The 27540-nt window shown below is 46.6% G+C and overlaps 1 protein-coding gene across 1 annotated transcript; it reads right to left on the reverse strand.

Moving 5' to 3' along the window:
* Positions 1-479: 479 nt before the first annotated feature.
* gfod1 (glucose-fructose oxidoreductase domain containing 1) lies at positions 480-27540 on the reverse strand. The gene is made up of 3 exons (XM_041961774.1): positions 26755-27540; positions 6901-7094; positions 480-6778 (listed from the first exon to the last, which is right to left on the reverse strand). Exons 1-3 carry the CDS (start codon positions 27005-27007, stop codon positions 6038-6040), a joined length of 1188 nt encoding a protein of 395 aa, XP_041817708.1. The 5' UTR covers positions 27008-27540; the 3' UTR covers positions 480-6037.

Genomic DNA, 27540 nt, shown 5'->3' on the forward strand with positions numbered 1-27540 from the left:
CTCCTTTAGACCATAAAATATCTGTCTGTTATTGCCAGTGAGTGTTACAGCAAAGACACAATGCTTTATATATCTGTGAAACTAACTCAAGGAGGGTGTGAGGGTGAAAAACACTTTCTGTTGCCTCAGGTCATTAATATGCAGTACAAAGTGCAGCATCTACAGCAGCCAGCAGGGGGCAGCAGAAGCTTTCAATATGTTGTGTGCAGCCAAGGAGGAGCTGAAGGACTCCTGTGTATCCTCTCAGCCAACACAAAACCAATATTTCTAGAATAACATTAAAGAAAACAACTCTGAGCAGCAGCAGGTGTTTTTGTACTGCTTACATTTCTTTCATTTCTTACAATTTGAATGCACACAAAACCACGTGCATGCAGAGAGGATGAGACACTTAAATGGGCTCAGCAGTGATATCAATTCTATAACTTGTCATAAGAAGATATTAGTTTAAAAAAAGAAAATAGAGTCGGTATGGACGAACATGTTTTTATTACATAGAAACTGCAGCATTAGACAAGTGCTGAAGCCTTAAACCAGGTTGCAGAAACACACACACACACGCTTTTTTCCCGCTTTCACACACACCCTCATTCACACATGTCCAGTCAGTGCAGAGCACTGGTGCAGGGTGATGAGACAGTAAAACACTGAGTCAGGAGTAACACAGTCAATGAAGAAACAAAGAGGGATGGAGGGGTCATTTAACAGAAGAGCATCATCACACTTTACAGCACACAGAGAACTCAGAGGGGTTTTATTTCCAGGACGACGACTGACCTCCTAAAAATGGCATATCGTTTTTAACGGATAGAAAATATAAATTACAGTAAGTACATTCTCTAGATCAAGACCCATAAATATGCGTTTGAGAGCTCAAATTACAGTATGTACAGAGGTCCATGCGTCCACAATATACAGTACATACATAACAATAAATATTGGATATAGTCACAATACAGCAATCGAGATGGATATTTGTCTTTCTTTGAAGTTAAGGGAACAGCAAGACATGGCAGGAGTAAGCATTCACAAACCAGCTGAGGAGAGCCATTCACAACCCGTATCTGTCTGGTATTAGTTTTTATTAAAGGGGTTGCCGTGGTTACGGCTGTTCTGGCTCCAAAAGCATGTGACGAGAAGAGACGAGAAGAGAGGAGAAGAAAAGAAAAGAAAAGAAAAGAAAAGAAAAAAGAAATATTTTGGGGGAAGAAGCACCAGTGAGCTTGTAGTCCAGGCTTCAACCTGACTCACAGTAAAAGGAAAAAGAGAGAGAAAGAGGGAGATAGAGAAAAAAAGGAGAGAGTTACTCTGTGACAGGTGTGAAACGACGGATGAATGGATAAAGAATGGTTTTCTTTCTTAACACTGACTGTAAAACCGCCGTTAAGAGTCCCTCCTTTGACCAGACAGTGAGAGAACGAGGGGGAGAGATGGAGGAGCGCTGCGTGTAGACACATGGAGGAGGGAGGGTCGGTGTTACTGTGTGAGTGAAAATAAGAGAGAGGGGGAAAAAACAGAACAAGACAGGACCTAGTTTTGGCAACGTGGCTTCCGGTTGCTAAGTAACGGTCTCTGAGGGCAGAAGAAGCGCCTCTTTGAGGTTGTTCGTCTCCAAAATGAACAATTTTCACCCCACCCCGCCTCCTCCGCCCCCGCCCTTCTCTCCCTCAGGACAGGAAAGCCTTTCCTCAACAGTTTGTGAATGCTGGTGCAGCGAGGACAAGCAATTCAGAGTCACAACTGTCAGCAAACAAGGCAGTCAAAGTGCAACGGTGGAACTGGTTACCTCCTGTGTTATCTGAAGCAAGGAGCCGGTCAACAGGCCACAAGCAGCAAGATAAACGATAAAAAACCCAGCTGCTGGCAACAAAGCATCTAGATTTCACCAGAGAGTCCATAAAGCACAGCTTTTACATATGGGAAGGATGAGTGGACAAGAATTCACTGTGCACACTGTTGCAAACAGCACACCATCACCTCAGCCTCAATCTGTGTTTTCAATGACCAATAAAAAGCCAAATACCCTGTGATTCAACATTTGTAGGGCTGCTGATTGATTTTTGAAATCACTGTACTGTGTCAGCTCGTTTAAACTCGACTCATTAAATGTTCAGTGCTTCAGAGCCCAGACGCACTGCTGCCCACTGCAGCTCCAGCAGAGAGGAGCGTCACCATCACAGCATCGTAATGATACATAAGAAAGGCTGAATTAAATACTTGCATGTGTGTGTTTCCGTGTCTTGCCAAGTTCATGAACTGGCTGAAATGAAAAGCCTTCTGGTCTTGTGATGCTCTTAACTTGAAGCAGATGCTCATGACACATTTAGCACAGAGCATGGGCAGCTGGCTGAGGATGTGTCTGCTGAGCTGTTTAATGGCGTCCCCGTGGAGGAGGACGGGTCTGCGTGGACACCGATAAACCTCCAGCTTGCACAAACTGAGGGTCGACCTGCGTTTCAGACGCTTGAGAGGGACTCAAGACATTTAAGAGTCAGCGTCGGTACATCATTTCACCTCTGGGACGCTGAATATAGTTAATTCAATCTTAGCATGAGGCCCGAGCTGATTTACACACACTGGGCCTATTGTTAAAGGATGCTTACACACAGATGCAAAACCCTGTGCAGTGCTGGGTAATGAAACACTGGAGGCCAAGTTGCCATGATCCAAAAACAGACGATGGGACAAAAGGGAAGAAATAATCAAAGCTGACTTTAGTTTCCTGAAACTTCTGTGTTTAAATACTGGTGTGTTTCTTCAGTGTTTCTGGATGAATTTCTGTAGCTTAGTGAGAAAGAGCAGTCTTATCACTGGAAAACCATTTCATAAGCACTCCTCTGCATTAAACCTGCAGACGTTTCCAGATCATTCCTTATGGGCATTATAGTAGAACTGGTGCAACAAGTATGCAGAGCAGGGACTTGTGTCATGGCTGCATCTCTATTTAGCTGTATTTCCAAATGTAATAAAGAGGGTAACAGTACTATATATTATAAGTCCAGACATTCCCATTTATTTCAGAAGTTCTGGAAAAAAACCCTCTAATTTGGTATTAATTATAAGGAAAGTTGTCAACTTCTACCCTTGAGTCTGATCATGCAAACATGCATGTAAAATGTCAACCGACAAACATAATTCATCATAAAGCAAGAATACATTTTCCAAGTGAATGATTGATAACATGTTTACTTGGGGTGAAATGGAGCAGTTCTTTCTAGGACCTTTATCTGAAAATCAATAATAAAGTCAACCCAGCTCATTGAACCTGACTGAAAAACATTCTCAAAACTTCATCTGTATTTCAGCTGTAATTAGCATTAAATCACTTGGTGTTTACAAGAATTGATTACCTGCATATGTAAATGTAACTAATAACTGGCATGAAACAGATCGTAGTGGTGAAGCTACTGGAAACGAATGACTACCCTTCAGTTTGTTTTGTGTAACCCTGTAAACCAAAATACCTTCTTTCTTCAGAGGAAAGCGAGGTATTAGACCAGTGGACTGAACCATTCTCAGGGTTTAAGGGAGATTATCTTCACTTTCAGTTTAACACACAGAGCAGTCCACTCACAAATGATAGAAGTGAACAGAAGCCATCAGCTGCATGTTTTCTCACCTAATGTTAAATGCAAAGGTCTCACCTTAGATTCCCTTCACATGTCTATCAACACTGAACAATAAAAGGGTCCGACATTACTGTTACTGATGCTATGAGCTGTGGACAGTTGCAGCTGCTGATCAGAGTTTGCACTGGATGACAGAGGATGCTGGATTAGGACTGTAATGATTTATGATGGCTCTTAAGAGCAAACATAAAGCTTTTCAGAGCAGTGTTCGAAGAGGAGTATTTTGGTCAATAATTCATAGACAGGGAACAATAAGAAGCTTAACGCTAAAGGCCTCGGCCTGCTGTTATCCTCCCAAATACGCTGCAGGTCAGTCCACAAAACTTCAACAGCAAAAACAAAGAATAAATACATGAACACGTATCCAAACATGTTCCACTTCCTTGGTTTTTACAAATAAAATACAAACAGTACTTGTTTAATTCTTTAAACAAACGCGTTTTGCTGCTTTATAATATTTCCATATGTACATTTTCAGTAGTCGTTACATAGACAGTATTTCAGCACAGTTTGAGGAGTTGAAACAGGGGAACAGAAGAACAGAACAGAGTTGCATGAAAAAAATCAATCTTTTGGCTTGTAGGTCAGTTCTTTCACCTGCACTGAGCGACGGCAAACCTGAAGTTGAACTGCGTTTGCAAACTTTGCAAATGCTTTCCGGTGGTTTGTTTTTGCTTTCTTCAGTGATTGACTGAGAGTAAATTAAAATGAGTGGCTGGAGTCATGTTGCACTGAAGTTCCCACATAATGCATGTCAATTCTGACTTAGGGGTGGTGATATTCTATATGCTTCCCGCTAGAGCACAACATGTGGGTTAGTCAACAGCTGAAAACAGTCCCCATAAATTGCTCTATTCAGTACTGTTAATATAAGATAACTACTACGATGCCCAGCGGTTTTATATATATTTATATATTTGTTACCTTTTTTTAAAGCTAATATGTTAGCAATTTGCCAATTTACACATCCAGCAGATATGGAGCAACGGTTGTATTTATTCGTCATGAAAATTCACATCTTCAATAAGAATCAATGGGCTTGGGGCTGAGTGCCAAAAAGTCAAAAGGTCTTGAGAGATGGATAAATGCGTCTTTTCATGAGATTTGCCGACATTAAAAAAACAGAATAACACCAGCCCAACATGTATCACCTCTAACAGAAACACCATCCACCATCTGCCAGGCTGTGCTGTGCAGTGCAGTTAATTGGCTGCATGCGTCCAGCCCTACTGCAGGTGTGGGTCTAAGCCGAACCAGCGCGTGAAGCATCCTGACAGACCTGCAGCTCACAGTGCACGTTAAAGAAGCTTTATAAAACAGGCTTTAATGCCAAATCATGGCAGCTTGATGCAAGCCGACCCATGGGACTGCAATATGAGGATAAAACCCCCACATTGCTCAGCATACTGTATTACTATCCACACTTAAGGCTCAGTACAGGTATGCACACACCACACACAATTCTATGTATTTCTTAGCCATGCTTCATGACGATAGGAAAGCATGAAATAAATAAGGAGGAGAACAAAGCATTGCTGTACTGGCCACTCATACAGAACTAGCAAACTGATGCAAGCTACTGTAACTGCATAAAGGCATACCATAGTGTATTTTAACCCTTTACTCCAGGCTGACAGATAAACATAAGAACCCCTGCTGCAGGCTACAGCCTGAATATATTGCAAACACAAACCTGAGGGTAAACCCCTCTGAGAAACCCACCAGCCAAACTATTGATTTCTTTTTTTTTCTCTTTTTTCACACACATAGAGGAAGCCTATAGAGCAGACAGGGACTCAAGCTATCAAGCACATTGATTTTTTCAAACATTCACTTGGTAAAACTAACAAGTACTTCAGATCATCAGTGCTTCAGCGACAACGCATCGGCACAGTTTTAAACTGAGAGGACGTTCTTCCTTGGCTGTCCTCGTTCGGACCCACAGTGTATTCCAGACCAGTCATACAGGAGAGAGGCTGAGATGAGAGGCTCGGTTCAATACCATTATGGTCAAGCAGAGCACAGTAGCTTTAGTTTCACTGCCTGATCTGCCTCCACTGTTGGACTATATCTCTTTCTGTTGTATGAATCAGTTTGATTTACAGGTGCAGCAAGGGAAAAAACAAGGAAGGCTTCCTTATAAATAAAAGCTTGATTATTGATCACATTGCTTTTACCTCTAACACTGAGGCAGGGCATCAGGAAACCATAACTCTCTGTATCATAGTGTCTGTAACAGTAGCAATACAGATTAACAGTATTACAAAGAACCGGTGATGACTTCAAAGTACTGAACCCGGCAGCTGCATGAAAAAAGTTCCAACAAGGCCTTTGCGGTGCCACCTCCAGTTTTTTATGGTAACACTGGCGTTCAGCCATTTTAAAGGGGTCAGCACATCAGCTGGATGTTAACAGTAGAGTGACATCCTACTCCGCCGCATGGCCTCGCTGATCAAATAGGCCGGGCTGATCTCTGGTTCCTCCGTCATCACCACAATGTTCTGCCACTCTCCACACTGGTTGGATTTCTTGATGGTATCCACCACACAAAGAGCGTAAAGACAGTCCTCAAAGGTAGCGGCCATTGTCAGAGGCTTCCCGTCCCACGTCCTCCTGTCGTCTTGATCCTGGAAGGCCTGCCGCACAGCCTGGATCATGCGGATCGTTCCGGTGAGATACGGCGACGGTATGTCACTGAAGGCCTTCTCCGGTAAGGAGGCCTTCTCAAGAGGCGTGGTGTCTTTGAGCAGGAGTTCAGGACCTCCCCCGCTACCTCCGCCCCCGCTGTTCTTCTGTCCGTACAGGTCCGTCCCCGTGACCGTTAGCCTGCCGACCGTCCCCACGACGATCACCTCCTGCCGAAACTCTCCAGGCACGTTGAAGTTGAGCGTGACGGTGCAGCAGGCGCCTCCCTCCAGTACCATCTGGAACGTGCAGAAGTCGTCACTGGTGATCTGGCGGATGCCCCGGATGTGATCTGTTTGTTTGACGAAAGTCTTGAGGAAGCCGTGGACCTTTGCTGCACGCTGACCAGTCAAAAACGTAAGCAGGTCGATGATGTAACTGCCCACTGAATGCAGACCACCACCTCCCATCAGGTCATCGCAGCTCCAGTTATATTTCTTCCCCAGGAGGCTACCGCTGTGGACCTTTAGGGCAAAGAGGAGAAATTGTGGTGTGATCTGTTTGGGTGCCGCTCCACCTCTAACGTCAAGACAAACTTTTACATTGCTGTCATTATTATGAATAGCATTTACAGTTTATGTCATACCTGGGCCTCACAGACCAGAAGCTCCCCGATGTACCCTTCTTCTAACAACTCCTTCATCCGAACGAAGGCTGGCAAGAAACGCAGCACATTTCCCATAATGCTCAGCAACTTGGGGTAGTACTGGGCTGCTGACATCATCCGGAAGGCATCCAGGGGCGTCGCTGTCCGGTCGCAGATGACGTTCTTTCCAATGCCTTATAAAAGAGAGGAGAGACCGTTGGGAATGAGGAATGACAAGAACTTTACGGTTTTGAGGTAGAATTTGTTGCTTCCTTCTTTTCTTTCTGTCAATGTAAAGATGAGGAGAGGAGGTAGAAAGCGAGAGAGAGAGAGAAGTAGTGTGTTCAGTTGTAGCAACACTTGCAGACATAATATCCTCTTGAGCAGGAAAACATCCCCTGAAGAAACAATGCAGAGCTGCAAAATGTGGCAACTCCCAGAGCAGCTGACTCAAGAGTTCCTAGAGTATCTGGGCTTTCTCCTCTGAGTCATGAAAACTTAAAAAGAGGGTTCTTACAAAAAGTCCACAGGCAAATGGAGATATCATGTTCTCTGCAAAGCCTTTATGGATAAAGAGTCACAGAATATTAGGGAGACTCCATACTGTAACATCACTGCTGCTAAAATGAGCAAATCAATGCTACCATTCAAATCTATTTCCACAATCAAAACATAAAAAGAATGCTAAATCTGGCGAGGACAAAATCTGGATCCCTGAGCGTAATTTAGAAGGGCTTTAAAGGTGTCAGGCGAGCGAGCTGTCGCAGTACAGAGACCTCACCCATCAGAGGAGGCCTTATGGAAGGCTGATAAAAAGACGAGCACAGACGGCGCAGGAGAGACGGAGAAGGAGCCTGTAGACACACTGTGAAACCTAATTAAAATCACTTCCAGCACGTTAAACGGCCCACTGGTGCCAGCAACACCCAAACACAACAGCGAGAAGACAGCCAATAATGTGAAGAGAGGCAGACAGAAGCACTGTTCCGGGATGGCATTTCCTTTTTACTGGACAGTGGACTGGAAGGAGCCAGACGGGGGCATCCAAAACAGATCATTAACTGGATTTGAACCCGACCCTCCAACGTCACAGTAACATAGTCTGTTTCTTTGGATTAGATCTTTTTCATTAGTGAATAATCTAATTAATTAACTGATTAATCATTCGAGCTCTGGAGCTCTTTCAGAATACACAGAAAATGCCCATCACAGTTTCCAAATCTTCAAAAGGAAGGAGTATAATATACAATATGCAAATATGTGTTAGACTACTACAACTCTGGAGCATGAGCACACCGAATCACTGCCAAGACTGACGGAGACATGCTACTATGCATCAAAGCTGTGCCTACCGGTGGATTTTCTCCAAACAACACGTTTCCTGAGGGTGAAGCCTGAAGTGAGCAGCCACAAGTGACATTAACAGAAGAGGTAAATCCTAAAATACAGTATAATGGTAGCATGAGAAGAGAAGAGCCAGAAAGTCAGCGAACTGACTTTCCATTATAGAGCAATGTCTACACAGAGCTTCAATGCTTCCCATCAAAAGAAGGAAGGCAGCTATGTGCAGCTCATTACCATTATCACAAACACACAAAGGGCAGCAATGAGCTCATTCCACATGCAAAAGCAAACTGGAACTACGGCCACACAAAGGCAGATTCAAGGAAGAACAATAACGGCTTGGTTTAACTTGCTTAGCTCTGATAAACAGCATTGCACAACTTCACATTAGCCACTGTGAGCGACCGGTCACACCGAATCAATAAGGCTGCAGCAGAAAAAAACATTACTGAATTAAGCAATGGTACATTTTATAGCTTCTGATTTCATCTTTTTATTATAAGGTGAAGAATGTGTTGTTTGTTCTTTTGCATGTTTCATCATCACATAATTCAAGTCTGGGAACGCAGCTATCGGTCGGCTAAACCTCTCAGCTGTGTAATGCTGTTGCTACAGCTGAGGGATTTATTTTTAAGTTCCACCTAGATGCTTTTTTGGCCACTCTGGCCGCTGTCAGCTCGCGTTGGACACACGTGGTCAGGTGTAAGTGTTTGCAGCATAGTGGCATCACTCCACACACACACATTCCTCAAGGCCCTGCAGTGCGAAAAGCAGCATGCCGCTTCACTTCCAGTCCTGGCCGAGGGCAGAGGGGCTGTTTTGGAAGTGAAACTTCCCATGCTAATCTGCCATTAGCTTCCATTGGCCAGGCCAGGAAATTAATCCCTCTGACCCAGTTCTGAGGAGCGCCATGGGAGTCCCCACCCACACTCAACCCCTGCAGACACACAGAGCCAATCAACAACAGTGCACCCCCAGCCCCTTCTTTTTGGCAGGAGCATACCCAAACAGACAGTGGAAAGATGCACTGACCAGGGTAAGGCCCTGCTGGGTAAATGCTAAATGCTCTCCACTGACTTTTTTTGGCACTCACATTGAGCTTGATGTCTTTACAGAACAATAGCTTGGCTAGCTACTAAAATGCCTGGAGGCAGATTTCACTCGATTTCACCCACAGCTATTCTCTTCACGATCTGGCCAAAACACACACGCGCAAGTCTCTTCAGCAAGGTCTGCCATCAGAACGAGTTAAGCCATACAACACTGAAGGAGGAGACAATGGAGCTCGAGGCTTTGCTGCACCTCTGAGTGTCACCTTCACAGAGACACAAACAGCTCCTCCTCAGATCAACAATGACCTAAAAAGGTCAAGGCTGGCTCAGACAGGTCAGTCTGTTGAGTCATCGGAGCTACTCAGTCCCAGCCTGCCTCAGACAGTGAGACGATGCATTGAGTCCGATAGATTATGGATGCACATGAGCACGAGGTAAAGGCTGGGCAGGAGGGAGAGGACCAGGAACAGAGAGACAAGGGTGGATCGTAAAAGGATGAGGGGAAAATAGGGAAAATTTTGAAAACCAGGCATCTGTCAATCTGTTTAAATTTTTTAATTCATGAGGGAAATGCTTCAAGACTCGGACGCCATAGAGAGACAGTGTATGTGTGTCACAATTGTCCTAAAGCTCCAAAAGACAAATAATATAGGATGTTGTACATTACGAGGCAGAGTGATATGACAACATGTCTACTCTGCTCGTCATTGTCACTACAGCGAGGATGAATGTTTGAAGCCTCTGAGAGCGTGCCGAGGAATGAGCTGCTCTCCCAGATCTGGTTAAGGAATGAGGGTGAGATAAAATACAGGATTGAAGGGAAGATTGCTGCAGCATCAGCAGTAACATGGATCACATATCACACTGTGAAAACGGAAACCGAAGATCTCAATGTACCGGCAGATCTATCATGAATTTTGGGGAGTGGCAGGCTGTTTTGAGCAGAACCGCTGCTCCTTTGCATCAAAAGACCTCAGTTCAGGTTGTTCAGACATCTGCTAAGGGTGCCTCACGAACACCTCCCTTTAGAGGTTTTCCAGATACATTTCAGAGGAGACCCAGGGGCAGACCCAGAATCAGCTGTAGGAGTGTTTGCCGTGAAGGACGTCTGAGGCTACCTCGCTTAGCCTGTAGCAACCGTGACCCGGATGAGCAGCTGAAAATGGACAGATACTGGAAATTTAGTGGACAGTTCAACTAATTCTGCACAAATTGTCAACATTCTTGCCATAATGTGACACAACAACTTTAAATGTTGTTCCGCAGCAGTCTGGAATTCTGGATGCACTTCCCTGTAGGAAACTTTGGCTCTTTCTCAAGCGACAGAGCAGAAGTCCTGTAGCCTGGAGCCTGTCTTCCTACAGTCTAGGTCAACCTGCTGCCTCAGCATTGGTTCTATTAACGTTGTCCGATTCCTGGGTAATTGTGCCAGCTTATACTAACTTTTATGTGCACAATATGATATACATATACCGAACTATAAAAATATATAAAGGACTTAGATCAGATGTTGGTGGCAATTAAACAACATGACTTGTCATGTTTTGTTTGCCTTCACCAGGATTGGATAAGTAGGATGGATGGATGGATTTTGAAGCAATGCGCATCAAAAGCTTCATGACAGAGTAACACTGACTGCACAATAGTAAGGTCCATGTTATTTAGACCAGTGTTAACAGGTAAAGCTATACTGTAAGAGCCTGACACTGGGGGCCCGGGTTAGTGAAGTAGCTACAGGAATTCTTTGATAGCCAGGGCAAAGTGGAGCTCAACTCACAGGTAAAGCTCCGGGCCCAGTGGGAGATCAGTAATGGAGCAGAAAAAAACTCCAGCACAGCAGCTCAATCCCCCGGCATCAATTATTCATGTACAGGACATATCTAACCAAGAGACTTTAAAGATGGAGGAGAGGGAGAGGGAGAGATCCTGCAGGAGTATTACAGCAGAATCACTGCTTAGGTCACAAGGGGAAAATTGATTAAAAATACAGTGAAGTTTGGTGCAATGGGAGTCAGATAAGGTCACCGTAAAATCCTTATGGAAGCAGGAATATTTGGGTAATATTATACTTTTTTACAGTAGAGGAGAAGGGAAACAGCGAGCATGAGGTATCTTGTATAGCATGAAGGACATCAGACATGTGCTACCTGACCACAGTTCATATACACACTCTCTGCTTTCTAAAATTAGAAGAGGTGCTTCCCTCAGCATCAGAGAACGGTGGCTGCCTGCCTGCCTTCAGGTGCCTTCAGGTACCTTTGATGTGGAAACTACAGACATCCTGTCAGAGGGAATCAGATAACCTCACAGACTGAAATCACATCCTGTCGTCTCACAGACGTGCAGCCTAAAACTCTTAAAACAAATCCTAGAGCAAGCGATTAACAGCTGTGTGCTGTTGATGGGGAAGCACAAGTACACACTAAGCAGGGGGAACATCATCAACATCACATTTCTCACTGGTTAATAATTTGCTAGCATGTATTCTGCTCACCATCACCTCCTGAAACACAGAAATGAATGCTTAATCTCATGAAAGAGAGAGGAGAAGGAGAGGCGTGATAATTAAGTCAAGCCATGTGCAGCTTTTTATCGTCATTACTGCATTAAGCATCAGCTATTGTACAATAACTTTAAACAAGTGATTAGCAGCCTGATGTACTGGAAGTCTGCTGGGTGGTTTCCAGCACAGAACATGCAGAGGGCGCTGTTCATCCAGTGAAAACAGACGACAGACGATGGCAGACAGATAGCACAAAATGCGAGCAAATAAAACCAAGATCAGATGCACTGACGCCACATCACACACGTGAACTATATTTAGGAAGAAACAGAGCAGTGATCATGTGTCGCTGTGTACTGCAGAGACGGCGCACAGTTGGTTTTCTGGCCGAGCTGACGGTGATATGATACGGTGGAGATTAAAAATAAGGCGAGAGATGGCATCTCGTAATAATAACATTGACACATATGACACAAAGGCAGATTCACTACACACATCTATTTATTTCAGTCATCTCGAGGATGGGGGCTGAGACAGCACGGCCGATGATGAATTAACAAATATGTGCAGTAATGGTCAAATGTAAAGGTTGGAGAGCCTTGCTGATGCTACACAAAGGGTGAAAATGGGCTACTTTCTAAGAAAAAAGAAATTGGATGCATATTTTCTTTAAGCGCATAAGTGCACAAAGATGGATGCATCTGGCCCCACGACTGACGATGAGCATGAAACAGAGACTTCTGTTTGTCTCCGACACGCTTTCATACTTGCATGTTGTGTGACAATGTTGTATTGATCTTTGAAAAAGCTACACTTCAGCTCAAGCATATTATTACTGATAATAACTGTGACCTGAACCGGAGGTAACAACCCGTCTATAAGCTCACACTCCGGGGCCTTTAAGAAACACGTGTCACTATTTTTAACATTTTTTACCATCTTGCTTGGACAGCAGCAGGAAGAACAGGTTGCGCTTCTTTTTAGGAAATGCACACACAGTCGCAGAGATGGAGAGAGAGAGAGAGAGAGAGAGAGAGACATGCAGAGACAAAGAAAGGCAGACAGAGAGAGCAGCTGCATCATTACGAGGGAAGGCCAACTCTCTCCATTCCAGCGCTCCTCTCGGCTCGCTGCCACTCACATCATCTGGGCCTCGCTGCATGGCTGATATTCACCTCAACACACACAGGGCACGGCCTTGATGGCGGAAAGATAAGGCTTTGTGGGTGTATGCGTGGCAGAGGAAAAGCCACCGCCGCATGAGATTTCTTGCGTTCATACCTCCAGTGATTGTGCGGGAGCGGTCATGCTGAGGAAGGAAAAGCTGGAAGTGGCGGCTGTGCAGGAAGGTTAGGTTGGGTGTAAGTGAGGGTGAGGCCGACAGCAAAACTAACTTGTGTAGCATGTAATTACTCATTGTTTATTGTTTCACTTCATCACGGCAGGATGGAAACATGCAACTGAGATACAATACACTTGCAAACTGTAGCTCTGACCATTTCTGACAACCTAAAAGACACAAAACTTACATATTCAAGAGTTAAAAAACAGAAAAACACCCCTCTCCTTCTTTTTTCTTTGGGAAACAAATCACCAGTGTTCAAAGATTGTGCATTTCTGTGCTACAATTTAGTGAACGCGGCCCTGCAGCAACAGCTGGAAATCGCCGCAGAGGAAACCCAGGTGGATTAAGAAGGATGCTCCTCACTTCATCACGACAACACGACGGCCTACACAATAGGCCTCCACATAAGGATGCCAGAAATAGAAAAGCCAGGGGAACCGGTCGGTAGAAACAGCCATCTGCCACGCTGTGCCGTGCACGTGCTCCTGCAGGGCGAGGGTCAGGAGCAGGAGCTCGTCACATTCCTACACGCTGATGAAAATGATTTCAAGGGACACTGTCGACACGTAATTCATGGTTTACATACATTGAATAGCATCATGTTGTGTTTAAGTAGGCTCAGGGATGTCGAGCAGTCTATGGATTCATGGGCGGATTTATATGAGTACACCTGCATGTGTACGTTTATGCCCGTTTTTTTTCCCCATGTAATTGCAGCACATGAAATAGCTGCCTCTACGTTTGCCAAAAAAGAAATCATTACGGTGCATTCAGTCATTCATCTGTCTGTCTCTCTGCTTTGGAAACAGTCTGTGGCTCTCGAGCCAGTCTGTGTGTGTGTGTCTGTGTGTGTGTGTGTGTGTGTGGTGGGATGTGTGCATGATTACACAAGGGCGTATAATAATGTGTGTGGCAGCGCTGTGATCAGACAAAGAGCAGCGAGCGGGCCTGAAATATCACAAAGCATCCTCCAGCGCCGGAGCACTGGAAAAGTAATTAGCTTGGTCTATTAAGCCTGCGGAGGTGGAAAAGCTCAGGAAATCACACATACAAACACACACACACACAGAGATCAGGTGAGGCATTCACAAAGAAACACTATCTACTCATCCTTGCAGAGCAGGCCTGCTTTGTGTGGGCTGCTTAACAACAAAAATTACAGGTGGCGTTCAAATATTCCAACACAGGCTCCATGCAGCAGCCTGAGCAACACACACAATTCCTATTACTACGTCTGTGCCGTTGCATGGTCCTGCTCATGGTTTAATCAGTTTCATGATGTCTTGTACGTGTTAGAGTAGAAAATCACCGTCTAATAAAGCTGTGTATGCACTGGCTTCAGTACAGGAGTAGACATGTGGAGAGACAGGCCAGGCTCATCTTTCCACTGATTATCGCAAATTAAATTTAGCTTAAAGCAATTACAAAGAGGGGAGGGGGTGGAACAGAGAGGCAGACATGGAGAACTATACATCCCCGTCGGCGTATAGCTCTCTTGTTGGGTGTAAACTAATTTGCCCCTGTTGTGTGACTGCCGTGTGTTCCCAGTCTGACATTAGCACCTGAATAGCAACCTTGATAGCGGTGATGGATGAACACGGACGAACACGGTGATGTTTGCCTTTCTCCTGCAGCTGGAGCAAAAGCAAAAGCAACCCTCTGCTGTCATGCAGGAACACACAGTCAGCGTGGACTCTGCCGCCAGGTTTAATGGCATTTTCTGGGTTTGTAATAGTGGTAAAATGAAGGTGCCGTAAGCTGCCTGTTGGTCATTCATTAAAATTTAACTGAAGCTGCATTCATTCGTCCCGTTCTGCGGTCAGAAATAATGTCAACATGTTTTTTTGATTGTAGCTCATTCTTAAATGTAGACAAATACAGGTAAATACTTGCAATTGAAAACACAATTGTAACATTTGCCCAACAATCACAGTCAGATGTTTTCCACAATTAGTTGCCCTGCTTAAGGGCTACGAGACAGGTGGTGGTATTGCATGTTTCCTTTTGTTGAAATATAGCAGTGATCATGCAAAACAGTCACAGCCAGCTATGGAAAAGCAACCCAATGGACGACATCTAACACACTGACAGGACTGATGGAGCAGCAGCAGGACGGGGTCTGTACTGTCTGTGCTGCAGCCTCGGGTCCATTAGTGCACAGCGGAGCTATGAATGATGACGAGCATTAGTCTCACTCAGCCGGCTTTCCCGTTCGGCTAATGCCCTCGAGTTGCAGGGAGTTTAGCATTCCTAAATGTGTTTAAGTGCTGCCATTAACCCCTGCACCAGAGTGGCTCGCTGACTGAGAGGAGTAGTAAGCAAAGGCGCGGCCTCTGGCCACACGCTTCTTAATGCGTGCGCTAAGAACACATGTTAATGATGGGCGTGTGCTTACGTCAGCGCAGACACACGGCAAGTCAGGCTGGAGATCGGATAAGAAGAACGTCTGACTTATCCAAATCCTGTTTCTCCACAGTTGGACTTTAGGACTGATAACTCCAATAGCTTTCACACTGGAGCAACAAAAAACACTTGATATCGTAAAAACTGACCTCCTGCTATTCACACATGCAAACGTGTGTCAGCGTGAGATCAGGCCTCCACCTGCACCCCCTGTTATTCTCTAGGGTCTAATTAACTGCTGAGCTGAACCGCTACCCCTGCTTAATAATCACTCTGACACACACACACACACACAGAGCACCCTAATCAGCACACTTCCCCTCGCAGCTCTTATGGTAACACACACACACACACACACACAGCTGAGACAGAAAAAAAAACAAAAGATGGCTGCCAAAGACAGAGCTGTCTGCCTCATTTCAGAGCCTCTCTTTCCATTTGCATTTTACTATCAGAGCAGCTTTTATTTGCCTTTGTCAGGTAAAGGTCACACAGTAAAAGACTGTCCAGACACACGGCTTGTTTTTGTTCCTCTAACTGCATAATTAAGGCCGTTCAAAGAGCAGTTCAGCTCGTTTACATGCTAATGATTGGTTGGGGCGGGTTCTTATTGCTTTGCAAAAATGACTCCTGTGTCTGTGTCCAAACTCATTAATTAGCAGCAGCAGGACAAATGTCAGACCACTACAAGCTGCCTTGATGGAAGGGAAATGAATGGAGCTCTGCAACGTTTGAGCAATTTGCCACAAACCTGCTCACAGGTCTGAGGAGAGCTGCAGCGAACAACAGCTACTGAGACTGCCGGCGCTCATCAATAAAATAAAGGTAAGTGATTCTTTGTCCCACAGTAAGAGTGCCGTGACTGCTGCTAATGTCCTGGTGACAGAGTTTGGCCACAGCACGTTATATCAAAAGTAGCAGTGAGTGCACCAACGAGGAGGAGGATCAAAACCATATCAATATGCTTGAAGAAAAGCCGCACCGTAGGAAGCTTTGCATGCGTGAAGCTCCAAAACTCACCTGGCAGGTTTGAGAAGCTTTACGCCAGAGGATACAAATGAGACAAAGAAGATACAATCTGGGTGCTCTCACAAATGTGTAAGACAAGTTTTCTATTGTGTTTTTTTTTTTTCTCAGGAGCCACACAATTTTTTTTTGGTAATATAATCATAGAAGCAGATTGTTTTGAATATGGATGATGCATTAAGACAAAAATGATTTTTTTTCTTCTTCTGTGGTTACATAAGGAATTCGCTTCATAATGTACATGAAAATATTGGAATAATGGGCGATTTTCTTTCCTTTTTGTTATCTGAAGGTGTCTTTCTTTGTATTGGATGGCTGACAGTGTCGTCTTGTAAACTTGTATTTTTTAAGGTGAATGCGGCAAAGTCTAGGCTCTCCATGATCCTCCATGGGGCTGAACTCTGATGCAGGGAAGGAAAAGAGGGCGCTTCTTCAGTGAGGACTTTTGGGTCATTTGAGAAAAGTCTGGCTTCGACAGGCACGAGGTGAGCTCGACCCCTCTCTCCTGGGGGCCTGTGGCAGGGCCATGAAGGGCATCTTTGTGCCAGACGAGGCCGCTGAGGAGCGAAAGAAGGAGGAATCTCTGAATGCTAATGAGCAGCAGAGAGCTAACAGTCACTTAAAAGTAATGCAGTTTTCCCCCACACGCAGCGGTCAACACTAACACACATCTGCACCCCGCTCTTGGAAGGAGCACATGACTCACCGCGCGTGATGGTTACGCTGTTGACTCCTGAGCTTATTATACCTTCAAACGTGCTGATAGAGCAGCACAAGAAGTAGAATAAACACCTTCTCAACTTCATTTGACAAGTTTCAGGAGCAAATATTCACAGCATGCAGCCGGGAGATTAAGTATGTTGAGAAGACCCTCAAGAAGCAGCACTGACAAGAAAAACTACAGGGGGGGTAAACGCTTGTACCATGAGCTGACACTGTAATAAAAGACGGCAAGCGCTCATTAATAACCATTAATGTCCTGAGGTGCACGGGCAGCCAGCTGACTTCAGGCATAAACTAAAGGATAGAGACATCTGCACTGAATCGCACTGAGCGCAGGCGAGGAGAGGACGCTCCCCCCGGACAGCTGTGCGCCAGCGAGGCTCCCCTATTATCCACCTCACCGCCAGGGACAGAGAAGGATGAACTTCCCTTCTTAATTCAGTGAAAAGAGAGGAGGAGGGGAGGAGAGAAGACTCGCTGATGCTTGGTTGACTCTGGATTGTTGTCATGGTGATAGCGGACCCCCTGACACCCCTCACTCCCCGTCGGGTCGGGAGAGGGAAAGAGGAGCAGAAGGAGCGGAGAAGATTGAGAAGATTACTGGCGCAATGTTTAGTATTTGACTCAGTAAACACTTGCTGGTCCGAGCAGCACTGTCATCACATGAAAGACTCACACACACATCATTCTGAGAAGAACGTCACATAAATGTCAAATGTGTTCTTCGGGGTCACTGATATCACAACCAAGGGGAAACAGCGCTTCCTGTCTCTATAAACAACTAGTGCTGGAAACTTTTACACATTTACAATGCGACCGCTGAGACATGACACAACAGTCTGGAGGGCCCGCGGTCCGAGGCTGTGAATCACTAACATGAGACTGAGATCAACAATGTCGTTACATAAATCAACCGAGATGACCTTCACCGACTATTGACACATTCCTGCCCTTTGAGACAGCGTGACGAGCTGAAATACTGCCCTTCATACCTTTTTTTTTTGGGGCCATTTGTTGCTGCACACAATTGGATTGGCTGGCTGTCTCCTAGCTGCTTTGGAGGATATAACTCACTTTGGCTCGCTAACAGCGAACAGGGCACCGATACAATGATTCATTCATGTGCGGCTCGTCTGGGGTGCGAGATAAACGAGGTGAAAAATGCAAAAGCGACGGCTGCAGCAAAGAAACAAACCCAGTCCTCGCTGCTGGTAGTCTGCAGAACAGGGTCGGGGAACTCCAACCAGTGCACCCTCACACAGCTGGTAGAAGGCCCGCTTCACTGTGAACTCATCCTCGTCTCCTCAGAGATCCAGATGTGCTGTAGCCAGCACTGAAGCATGCAAATGAGACATCTGTCATTCTAAGAAATCCACTAGAGAGCAGCTGCCTGTGCTGATTTCAATAACTGATACCTAGATACAGTAAACCTTGTCTTCTACTGTATGCAAAATCACCTATTTGCATCTTTCCATGTGCATCTAGTCCCAGCGCTCATTACCATACTGTGACAGCGGATCCCTATCGTATGAGCTGACCTCAGCTTCACTTCTAGGCTACTCATTATACTATCTGCTTATTTGTGAGGAGGCATGTCACGTTCACCATGCTGTCCTCAGGTTGTGTGCAGTATTTCCTTGAAGTGCACGTTTGCATGCTCTTTGTCACCAAAATGCGAGTTCCTGCTTGCTGCAGCGTTGTATTTAGGTTGAAGAGACTTGACTGACCTCCTGACTCTATTAAAAGAATAGTTCAGCATTTAGGGAAACATGCTCATGCAGTGTGTGCAGGTGAGTCCCTGTCTGTACATGCACGATGCTAACACACCTTGCAGCATCACTGCGACGGCATGACTTTGGGAAGCTGTGCACAGCTGTGTATTTGTATGTGTTGATCAAACCTGATCAGACTGCCTCCAGTCTTTATGCTAAGCTAACTAAGCGTAGATGGTGAGGTGGCTGCTTCCTCTTCATCCTTCGCTGTTCGTGGACCTGATTATATCCCTGTGGCTGAATAACCAGTTGAGTCAGTGGATGCTGCAGGAAGACACTCAGCCCCGTGGTACAGTATGAATGAGTCATGCACGAGAACAAGCTGGGAAAATAAGAATGATGGAAAGAGAGGTGAACCTGGAACCAAGATTATATTCAAGAAAAGGGTGGGTGTCAAAGCCTCTTTCCAGCCCTCCGTCTCTAACTTTGACAGTAAATGTATATTCCATGTCTCTTGAACGTGAGCTCAGAGAGAGAGACAATGATGAAACGCTACATTTCTGCCTGTCGCGAGCAGATTGAGAAGATGTCTCACCACCTCATTGTTTCCACCTACCATACGCACAACAGGAAGCGACACACGCTTCACTGCGGTATACCAAAATATCACTTCCTGCTGCAGCTGGCTGACTGTAAAGCCGCATGGCGCTTTAATCTGCAGCTTAAAACTTCGTCTATGAATTCATCATCACATCCTATATTAAATATCTTTGCTTCTCATCATTCACACCCTATCCAAAGCAATAACGTGTGATAGAAAAGGCCCAAAACACCCAGTGTCAGCGCCAGAGGAAGAAAAGGCCACTCGATCAGAGGCCCTAACTGACAGTAGCGTCGTCTCCCTGCTCTCAGATGTGCAGCTGCCTCTTGTCCTCTGTCCCGGATGGCCAATTAAGAGACACAGGCAGGCCTATTCCTGAACACTGGCACATAAAGGACATCTGAGCAAGCCTATAATGGGACGGCTTCACCTTGGGAATACGCGGGGCAAGCTGAGGACAGAAAATAAAGAGCCGGGTAAAGCTCACGACACGGCCAGCGTCATAGGAAACGATCAGAAGTGCGGAGGAAAACACAGCACACGTGCCGGCAGACGAGCGCTACTTCATGTGTTTGTGCAAGATGAAAATATTTCTCAAGTGATTTCCCAATACCACAGCTGATTACGCAGGTATCTTTGTTACGGCATGCCAGAGATTCACACACACACACACACAGCCACAGTAAGTGGGTGTGTTCTAACGGTCTCATCAGTGAAGTATTTCAGGTGCAAAAGCATTAAGTGTCAGTTAATGCAGCTGCAGGTCATAACATGATATAACAGCCACACTGATGAATAACAGAGGCAACAAAAGCTGACCAAAACTACTACTTCTACTACCACAAAGCATCAGACTCTCTAATAAAAGCAATAACCAGATTTCAGCCTCACTGAACAGCCATGGCAGAGTCTGGAGGGTGCTGTGCTAGGATCAGACTACATGATATTTTTATCTTCTCAGTTGGTCTCTGAGGCAGATGATGGCAGAGTCAGAACTTGGCCAAGGGACAGGCAGGGTATCACAATCGCAGCTCTACATACAAGGGTCACCAGGAAGTAGCCAGGACCATCTGACTATGAATGAAAGTGAAGCTGGAGCATTTGGTTATCGCTCAGAGGAGCTCCGTCTTTGTCCTTCCCGCTCAGTACACAGACGGTGAGCATGTGGGCGAGCATTAACTCGGCATAATGGCCCTGACCCGAGGATGATGGTCGTGGTTTCGGGTTATGGCTTTCACAACGACACAGTACACAGAGTAAAACAGGCAACCGTCTCAGTCCGATTTCAGCATCACACAAACGGCGGAATGTCTCCCACAGACCTGGACACTCTGTATATCCACATCAGATACGATATTCACATCTTAGGGCGGCCCAGAGGTTTAAAACACCGACCATGTAAGCGCAACATCCCCACATCAAGTCTGGCTGGAGACCTTTGTCACGTGTCACCCTTTCCACTATCGGTGGTCCTCCATGTTTTACAGATTAACCCAAAGACACACAGCCGCCATCCCTCTGCTCAAATTTAATGAAAGAAGAAGGCTCCTCATTAAGACTCCAGTCTAATAATGCAGATTTATTCCTTATGGGAAGCCTGCTTCCAGGCCCATCCTTTATATTTAATGGGAATAACTCCATATGAAAAGCTCGTCCTCTCTCTTGCCTCTGGATTTAACGACACAATGTGGCTCCTCATCCAAAGCTGGCACCCCAAGTTCACCGCCACACAGCAGTTCCTTAAGGGTCCATGCAGGAGAAAAGCATCACTTTGAGGGGGCGGGGACGGGGAGGTCTTCTACGCTCCCTGTTGTCTTCAGGAATGCTCACTTGTCAGCGCAGCGTGTCGGCAGGCTGAAAGAGCCCCCCCCCATCCAGCCATTCATCCCACACACAAAGGCAACTTCACAGGAAGACAAGCGTTCTCTCCGCTATTCTTCCTCGCCGCTCCTCGTCCTCTGTCCGGCCCTTCCACGCTCATTCACACACACACACACACACACACTCCCAGGCCGTCATTAGCATGCTAATGGACGTGCAGGAGAACATGAATGTGGCTGTGGACAAGTGGGAAACTCGTGGGGGGAAAAACAAGCGGCAGCGCTGAGAAAGAAGGCCTGGGAATGGCAGCGTACCTCTCTGACATTCTCCCCGCCGACTCAGTCGTTTGTGTGGACCAGACCTGCTCGGAGACACAGCTCGACCCACAGGCCCTAATCCATCAGGCCGATGAATACACAGGAAGTCACTCCAAAGAAAATGGGCTTGACTCAAGCCTTTCTTTCCGGCCTTTTTCAAGTCTGGTTACATTAAGCTGAGTAACTCATGGTTTAACTAGCTCGGAGCTTTAAGTAAATACCTGTACCTGGTGAGAAACAGTCTGTGCTTGATAAGTGGACATAAGGGCGTAAACAGCCTTTGAATCTGGTATCAAATGTTTCCTCATTAAAGTCAAACTGACATTAAAAGTGCAGCGAAATCACATCATATATTATTGCTGTTGTTTTAATTGTGTAAATTGTAATGACAACATCTTAAAAATTGAAGTTTTATTCATATTCTTCCAAACCTCTACTGTTTTTTTTTATTATTATCACACGGTGGATGGATTTTGGGTGTACTACCCCTTTAAAAAAGTTGAGAAGAGCTCATCACCGGTCGTTGCATAAGAGCATCAGCGGTGGGAACATGTATTTATGATGATGCCTGCTTGCCCTTTGCAGGCCGGTTATAAATAGCTCTTTGCCTTTGAGGTGGTCCTTCAGAGCAGGTGCCTGAGAGCTCATCACGGCGATGATGAACCATCGCTGCGATTCAGTGCGTATAAATAAAAAAATAAAACAGTGCTGACGTCATGCGCTGTTTCCGCTCACCCAGATGAACTCTCATCTGGATGATGAGGCAACTGAAGTCGCTAATGCTCCACCTGTGTGTGATCATGTGGACGTGCAGCCCACATAATCACAGGGCTGCTAAATCATTCCAAACACCTGATCCTGCAATCCACTTAAATATCTCTTCAACAGCTCCACGTCAGTGCGGCGGGATGGTCCTCCTGATGTGGACATGTGACACGTCATCACGGGAGGTAAAGCACTGGGTGTCATAACCTCACTCAAAGTTTCCATGATGGCCGAGCTGTGAAGATTAAGTCACAGCGAGGAAAGCGATGCTATTGATCAGCCTCAGAGCATCTCACAGCTTCTGATCTAATTAACACCGGCACCACTTTCACATCATCTCCTGTGTGAAACAACCAAGTTAGTAACCGGGCAAGCTGGGAAATAACCTTTTTGTGACAGTACGGAGGCAACTTATAGATACGCTCACACTGTGACTGTGTTAGTCACCCACAGCGAAGTTTCAAAGCACAGGTGGTGAGCTGCTGAGGAAGGGAAACAGCCACGATGAGAGATGAGAGCGGTGAGAGTCAAGCAACTTGGTGACAAAAAAACGCTCTGCAGAAGCTCTACAGGTCCCTGTGACGGAGCCCTGTGATATTACACTCATCTGGCCCATTATTCATACAAAAATAGCAAGGAGTGCAGCTTTAAGGCGACACGTGATGAAGCAATGGTGGACGGGTAAGCTGTCTACTTTGCTTCAAAATAATATTGGAGTGTGACGAGCACTGGATGCTATTCTTAGACAGCACAGTCCGGGGCTGTCGGCAGGGATGAGCAAGCGTCTGAGCTCGCAGCTCAGCAGCCGCTATGATAGCTGATAGCTTCTATCACTGACGTGACGGACGGCTCATCGTGAGGGATCAGACCGATCAGATGATTTCCGTTCAGAGAGGACACATGCAGTAGTCACGTGGGGTCAGTCAAGTGCTTCACCTTTTCAACTCCCTCGTGGTTCGTGCTACATCTGAACTTTACGTAATAACAGAATTTGTTTCATTTCACAATCCCATAAACGATGGAACAAAGTGATGAAGGGGACTTTACACAAATGTCATGAAGTGACGTTAACCGCTATAAAAAGTCACGCTCTCAGGCCCGTTGCTCATCACTGTTAAACCCCCCCGAGCTGAGCTGAAGGGCTCCCCTCCCACCACTTCCTGCTCCCCCCCGCCAAAACAAAACCGCACAAAGGGACAGAAAGCGCACCTGAAACTGTTGCTCATGTTACATTTCAGTTCAGCTCTCAGATTCCCTCACAGCACACACACACACACACACACACACACACACACACACACACACACACACACACACACACAGTGGACCTTGAGTTATGATTTTTTTTATGTTATTCTCTAGCATTATAGCTGCATACTTTGGGTTTATTCTTAGATGGTGACACCTTCTGAATGATGCCTATAAACACAAACTATACAGTAAACCTTTAAGATAAGAAACTGGACCTACGGTCCTCTTATTGCTCATATTTTATAGGTTTCCTGCATGACCACTGTTAGTTTTTGCAAACATTAAAACATTTAAGAGCCACTGCTTTAAGAGATAAAAAGTCCTGCCACTGCAGCACGGCCACACTATCTCAGTATCTAAGCCTCTGACACACACAGCAGCCACTTTGACTTCCCCAGGCTGCGGCGTATTGGAAATGCTAATGTATTCGAATGGAAATCGCTCTTTCACAAGCTGGTGGCCGAGAAATGCTGCGGGCTCACACGAGTCTGGCTCTGGAAGCAGAATGGTGTGTGTGTGTGTGTGTGTGTGTGTGTGAGCAGGAGCAACACACAAAGAAAGCATGAGTGACATCAGCCGCCTCAGGAATGCCACAGTAGTAAGAAAGAGAAAGGAGGTGGAAGGAGAGATGCGGCTCAACGAGACGGACTGGTTTGCCGTCCTGACAACGAGTCTGCTGGACGCCAGCATTGAGTTCTATACTCATCCGCTCTTTTTTTTAGTCTCATTTGATTGACTTTCAAACAACAGTGTTAGCGTTAACGTCACACAGAGGCCTCTCCCTGATGGGCCATCCAGGAGACCAATGACGCTCCAGCAGGGGGATCACCAGGGGCAACATGGGGTGGAGACAAGCCAAACAACACTTTATTTGATATCATAATATCATATCCAATGACAGGTTGCCTTTTTGTTACAGCTGCCAGGGCAGGCCATACATTCAGACTAACCCAGCAGGAAGCTCTGCATTAAATGAACGTGGCCTAAAAGACAAATAACACACACAAAGCACAGCTGAAAGTTCACATTCCTGTGCTGAGGCAGTCTGATCACACCTATCAGCTTAGCTCACTATCAGCTCACACACCCTGTCAGAGGAGGAAGTTGGGTTTCATTCTCCCACAGCGGCTCTGCCTGATGACCAATCACTGGTTGCGTAAGACTTTATTGGCGATGTCATGCACCGCAGTGATGCAATAAAGTGACTCTTTGGCAGACGTCAAACGGGGACAACTTCAGCAGCGGCATCAGCTGACACCGATAAAGCAGACTGATTTCATCCCACAACATTAGCATGTGTCTGCCCTCATTCCTCTGTGGCCGAGCTGCCTTCTGCAACAATAAACCAGCCTGTCAACCCAGTTTGTGTCTTTATTAAATGTGTGCATGTTCAGGCTCGGTCTGATCCTCAAAGAATTGCGAACACTCTTCCTCGGCTGAGGAAGAGGGAGAGGGAGAGGAAGAGCGGCCACCGCGCAGGTTGAGTCAAGTTCGCTGGGACGCGATCAGCGACTCTGGATCAGGATCAGCCGACCTTGTGCAACTTTGATCCAGACGTTTGGACATCACAAACATTGCAACACGCGTGACAGCAGACAGGGGATGAAGATTTATTTCCCAATCAACAGGAAAGAGACTCAGTGTGTGTGTGTGTGTGTGTGTGTTAGCATGGAGCCTGTGATTTAGTGCGTGCATGTTCGGTGTATTGACATTCGTGTAGTCATGGCGGAAACAAACACTGTCTACGTCGCAGGCCTGTCCCTCTTGTTGGCTCGGGATGCCGAGGCGGGGGTCACACTTAAACCCTGGGGCCCACAGGCCGCTTTCCGCACGCTTCTCCAACCGTGCCAACGCGTGGAAAACACCGAGTTCGACCAGATTACGGCCCACAAGCGCGTGTGACTTTTTTTAATTCAAAGTTAACACGCTGATCATGAGGATAACTCGTAAAGTATGACGATCGCAATCACGCTACGTGTCACAAAGTCTGCTGACGCCCCGCGGCGTTCAGCTGAAGCCAAAAGGAGCCGGTCCCTCTGCAGCTCACACACACACACACACACACACACACACACACACACTTCCTCCTCCTGTCACGTCGTGCTGCTCTCGTGTGGCACAAGCTGTTTGGATCATTCACCCTCGTGCAGCGCTGCTGACAGGTGACAGGTGCTTCAGCGATCAGTTGATAAATTGATGAGTCGATCGGCAGCAAACGAATGAGCTGATGATTGATTAATCACACACATTCTCACATCAACCAGCAATTTTGCAGCTCGGGCCCGGAGTGTGTCCCCTGGTCGGATCCGGTTCCCCCACGGAGGCTGAGCACCTTTGTTTTTCGGGCGCACACCTGACCCATTAGCAGCTCAGCGCTCCCTGCCGCCATTCTTTCTCCAAAATAAGCCGCACTGCTCCAGATTCAAACTGGAACAACCTCTCTTTGTGCGCGTCTCTTCTCCTGCATCCAGGCCTCCTCTCTCACTAACACGGGTTAAGTACAGTGTTTTAGGGGGAGTCAGACTGAACTCACATGCACTTGCACTAGTAACACAATACACCACCTCCTCCACCCCCACCACCACCACAGGGGCAGCATGTTTAGAGAACTGTTGAGGATATGAACTCTTTCTGTATGTGTGAGGTCAGACTGATGCATGAGCAGACATGCATCTGCTGCAGGGGCCTTGCTCAAGAGCACTTCAGCTGCAACCCCGACTCAACCTTTAGGCCAGCAGCAGCCTCACAGGAGTCAGCCAAGAGGGGCAGCTTCATCAATAAAGGGTGGATGCCGTAAAGATGGTGCTGCTCATAGCATCAATCTGCTCTCAGTCACACCTATTCACTCAGCCTCGCTGGGTCTTCCCATGTGAAGGCGGAAGCGTTCCAGTGCCCTATCTGTCAGATCGCCCCCCACCACCGTCAGCCCCCCACCACCCCAGGCCCGCAGCATCCATCCCGCCCAGCAGCAGCAGCAGCAGCAGGACTCACCCAGTGTTTTGACTGCGATCTGCCGCGTCAGAGGCGGCGGCAGGTTGATGCAGACCAGATCCACGTCCTGATGCAGCAGCACGTCGTCGATCCGGTTGGTGTAAAACGGCACGTTCATCTCCTTGGCCAGCTCCTCCGCCTCCTCCTGCGTCCGGCCCCACAGCGCTTTGACGGCGAAGCCCTCGTTCTTCAGCAGCGGGATGATCACCCTGGCGGTCAGGCTGGTGCCGAACACGCCGACCCCTGGAAGCATGGCTCGGCTTTTATTTGTCCGATGCGGTTCTCTCTGTTCTCACTTTGTTTTCACAGCTCCGGATGAAGCCAGACCTGCCGCTGCTGCGGCGGCTGAGCGGGAGGGAAGCGGCGGCTGGGACCGTCAGGTTGGCCATCCACCTGCAGTCAAACACCCGCCGTGCTGCATTTTCCCGTCGCTCCGGCTCTGCGATCGGGTGTGTAATGTCAGTATCCTCCTTAGAAAATAATCCAAAAGCAGACGGAAAAGCGAGCCAGGCTTCCTCGGCGTTAAAAAGACCGATTTAAATGCACCATTCCGGTCTTCACCTCGTCCGAGTCTGACAGCGATCGGCGCACCGACTGCGCCAAGCAGTGAAGGGCATGTCACCTCCTTCTGGGGTTTGTTCTTCCTTTTCCAGCAGGACCCTCCCTTCAGATGGAGCGACAAGAAACAAATAAGAGCCAGGAAGCTGCTTCACCTGACGGCATGCCGGCAGAAACACCGCCGTCGCCTTGTGTCTGCTCCCCGGAGGATCCCGCAGCGGCGGCAGC

The sequence above is a fragment of the Chelmon rostratus genome, chromosome 20 (assembly GCF_017976325.1).
Source record: "Chelmon rostratus isolate fCheRos1 chromosome 20, fCheRos1.pri, whole genome shotgun sequence".
In the NCBI taxonomy this organism is placed as follows: domain Eukaryota; kingdom Metazoa; phylum Chordata; class Actinopteri; order Chaetodontiformes; family Chaetodontidae; genus Chelmon; species Chelmon rostratus.

Bases quoted from the DNA above. Each gene is read 5' to 3' on its own strand.
- gfod1 (XM_041961774.1), bottom strand. From the start codon at position 27,007: ATGCTTCCAGGGGTCGGCGTGTTCGGCACCAGCCTGACCGCCAGGGTG. The intron at 7,095-26,754 runs GTGAGTCCTGCT...CTCTTTTATAAG, and splicing joins GATCGCAGTCAAAACACTGG to GCATTGGAAAGAACGTCATC. The intron at 6,779-6,900 runs GTATGACATAAA...TTTGCCCTAAAG, and splicing joins TTCTGGTCTGTGAGGCCCAG to GTCCACAGCGGTAGCCTCCT.